The sequence below is a fragment of the Myodes glareolus genome, chromosome 17, assembly GCF_982192425.1.
Source record: "Myodes glareolus chromosome 17, mMyoGla1.1, whole genome shotgun sequence".
Taxonomy (NCBI): Eukaryota; Metazoa; Chordata; class Mammalia; order Rodentia; family Cricetidae; genus Myodes; species Myodes glareolus.
This window is the reverse complement of record NC_142042.1, coordinates 59,864,937-59,867,172: the sequence shown is the minus strand read 5'-3', so window position 1 is coordinate 59,867,172 and position 2,236 is coordinate 59,864,937. Positions and strand designations below refer to the sequence as shown.

Below are 2,236 nucleotides of genomic sequence, written 5' to 3'. Positions count from 1 at the left end.
GACAGCTTCCAGGAAAAGAAAGCCCAGTTTTTCCTTTAAGAGCGCGACCCTTGGTAAGACAACCGCACACCAGGGGAAGGCCACACACCCAAGAAGACATGGGCAGCACAAATTGAACTTGATGGATGTTTAAAAGAACAGAAAAAACAGAAAATTGGGTAGGTAGTACAAAGGGGTGTAACTGAGAGGAGGTGGAAGAGGGGTTAAATATGATCAAAATACATTGTACAAAATTATCAAAGAACTAAAAATTATTTCTAAAAGTAATGTACTAGGCAAAAAAAAGGAGGAAAGAAAGAAAAGACTGATAAGTAATCTAGTTGCTGATTTTACTGGAGAAGTCATGTGTTTTAGTAAGCTTCCTCAGGGCACCCTTGACCTCTTTGTTTCTCAGGCTGTAGATGATGGGGTTCAACATGGGGGTCACGACACAGAAGAGAACAGACACTAAGATGTCCATGTCCAGGGAGTAGCCTTCCCTGGGTCGGTCATAGTTGAAGTTGGCTGTTCCAAAGTAAACCACCACCACGGTGAGGTGGGAAGCACAGGTGGAGAAGGCCTTTCTCCGGCCCTGAGCAGAGGGAATCCTAAGGATGGCAGAGATGATGAGGACGTAGGAGCCTGCAGTGAACAGGCAGGGGCTCAGGCCGATGGTGGCACTGGCCACGTGGAGCACAGACTCATTGACAGAGGTGTCTGAGCAGGAGAGCTTCAGGAGCAGCGGGATGTCACAGAGAAAGTGGCTGATCTGGTTGGGTCCACACAGGGTGAGTGTGGCTGCCAGTGCCGTGTGAGTCACGGAATTCACCATGCCACACAGCCATGACCCAGCCACCAAGCAGACACAGACGTGCGTACTCATGAGAACCGGATACTGAAGAGGGCGGCAAATGGCCACATAGCGGTCATAAGCCATGGCGGCTAAAAGAACACCCTCTGTGCCAGCGCATGTCACAAAGAAGAAGATCTGGGAGAGGCAGCCCTCGTAGGAGATGGTCTTCTTCTCCCTGAAGAAGTTCACCAGCATGGCCGGAATGGTGGTGGTTGTGTAGCAGATGTCTAAGAAGCTCAGGTTGCTGAGGAAAATAGTACATAGGGGTGTGGAGGGCAGGACTGACCCTGGTGGCCGTCATCATAAGCGTGTTTCCCAGGAGAGTGGTCAGGTAAATGGTTAGGAAGACCAGGAAGAAGACACCCTGTAGGCTAGGGTGGTTGGAAAATCCCAGGAAGATGAATTCTGTGACGTGGGTTTGATTGCTCATTTCAGATGGAGCCATTGCTGCAAACAGAGAAGAAAGGACCCGGAATAAATGTGCTGAAGGCACGTTAAGCCTGTTTCGACACTGCCAGAGTCATCTCCAGTAAAGGCTCATAAAGGCGTCTGGATGGCGGTCGCCTGTGGGATTAGCCTTGCAGTGATCATTGTAATAGGCCAAGCCGACTTAGCCCCCAAACCTCCCACAAACTGGCATGGTCGATGAGGGGTGAGAATAAAAGGCAGCACATGGAAAGTCAGCACTAATCCCCAGTGACTGCATTGCTTGCTGTCAGCCCTTTGTCTCAATGCCATCCCTCCCTTCTTATTGTCCCCTTTTGTAAACAGCTAATTTTTCTCCAAAAGGCATGAATTTCCATTGCAAAAAAGTAAAGAAAATCACAAGAATTCAGTCATCTACAGATCAGGTCAGTGTTTCCCTTCAGTCCATTGCACTGGGCGGGGGGGTCTTTGTTTCCATCTTCCGAGAGAGGGAGAGACAGGGAGAGACAGGGAGAGAGAGAGAGAGAGCATGTCTGTGGGTAGGAACATGTACACATAATTGTACATGCTTATGGAAGTCACAGGTCAGTCTTGGGTGTAGTAAGTGCTACCCACATTGGTTTTTGGGGCAGGGTCTCTCACTGAGACCTTGGGTTGGTTAATTAGGCTAGCCTGGCTAGTCAGTGAGCTTCAGGATCTCTCTGTGTCTGCTCACGCAGCATTGGACTGACAAGTGTGTGCCAACAATCCCCAACTTTTTATTTGGGTGTAAGGATTGAACTCAGGCGCTCATGTTTGCAATAGCAAGCATCTTACTGATGCGTTATATTACTTCATTTATACGGCTTCATTTAAAGTGCTGATCTCAACTGAAAACTATAAACTACTAAGAGTACATTTTTTTCCAAATGAAAAGGATGAGATTAAACTATCTCTAGTCACAGATTACTGATTTTATATAAAGTCTCTAGCAATTCA

The 2,236-nt window shown here is 47.6% G+C and overlaps 1 protein-coding gene across 1 annotated transcript; it reads right to left on the bottom strand.

Moving 5' to 3' along the window:
* Window positions 1-316: 316 nt before the first annotated feature.
* LOC125408991 (olfactory receptor 5V1-like) lies at window positions 317-1,277 on the bottom strand. Its single transcript, XM_048447695.2, is given in 2 exon segments — window positions 317-1,084; window positions 1,086-1,277. Coding segments are annotated over 2 exon segments (960 nt in total).
* Between the last annotated feature and the right edge of the window lie 959 nt (window positions 1,278-2,236).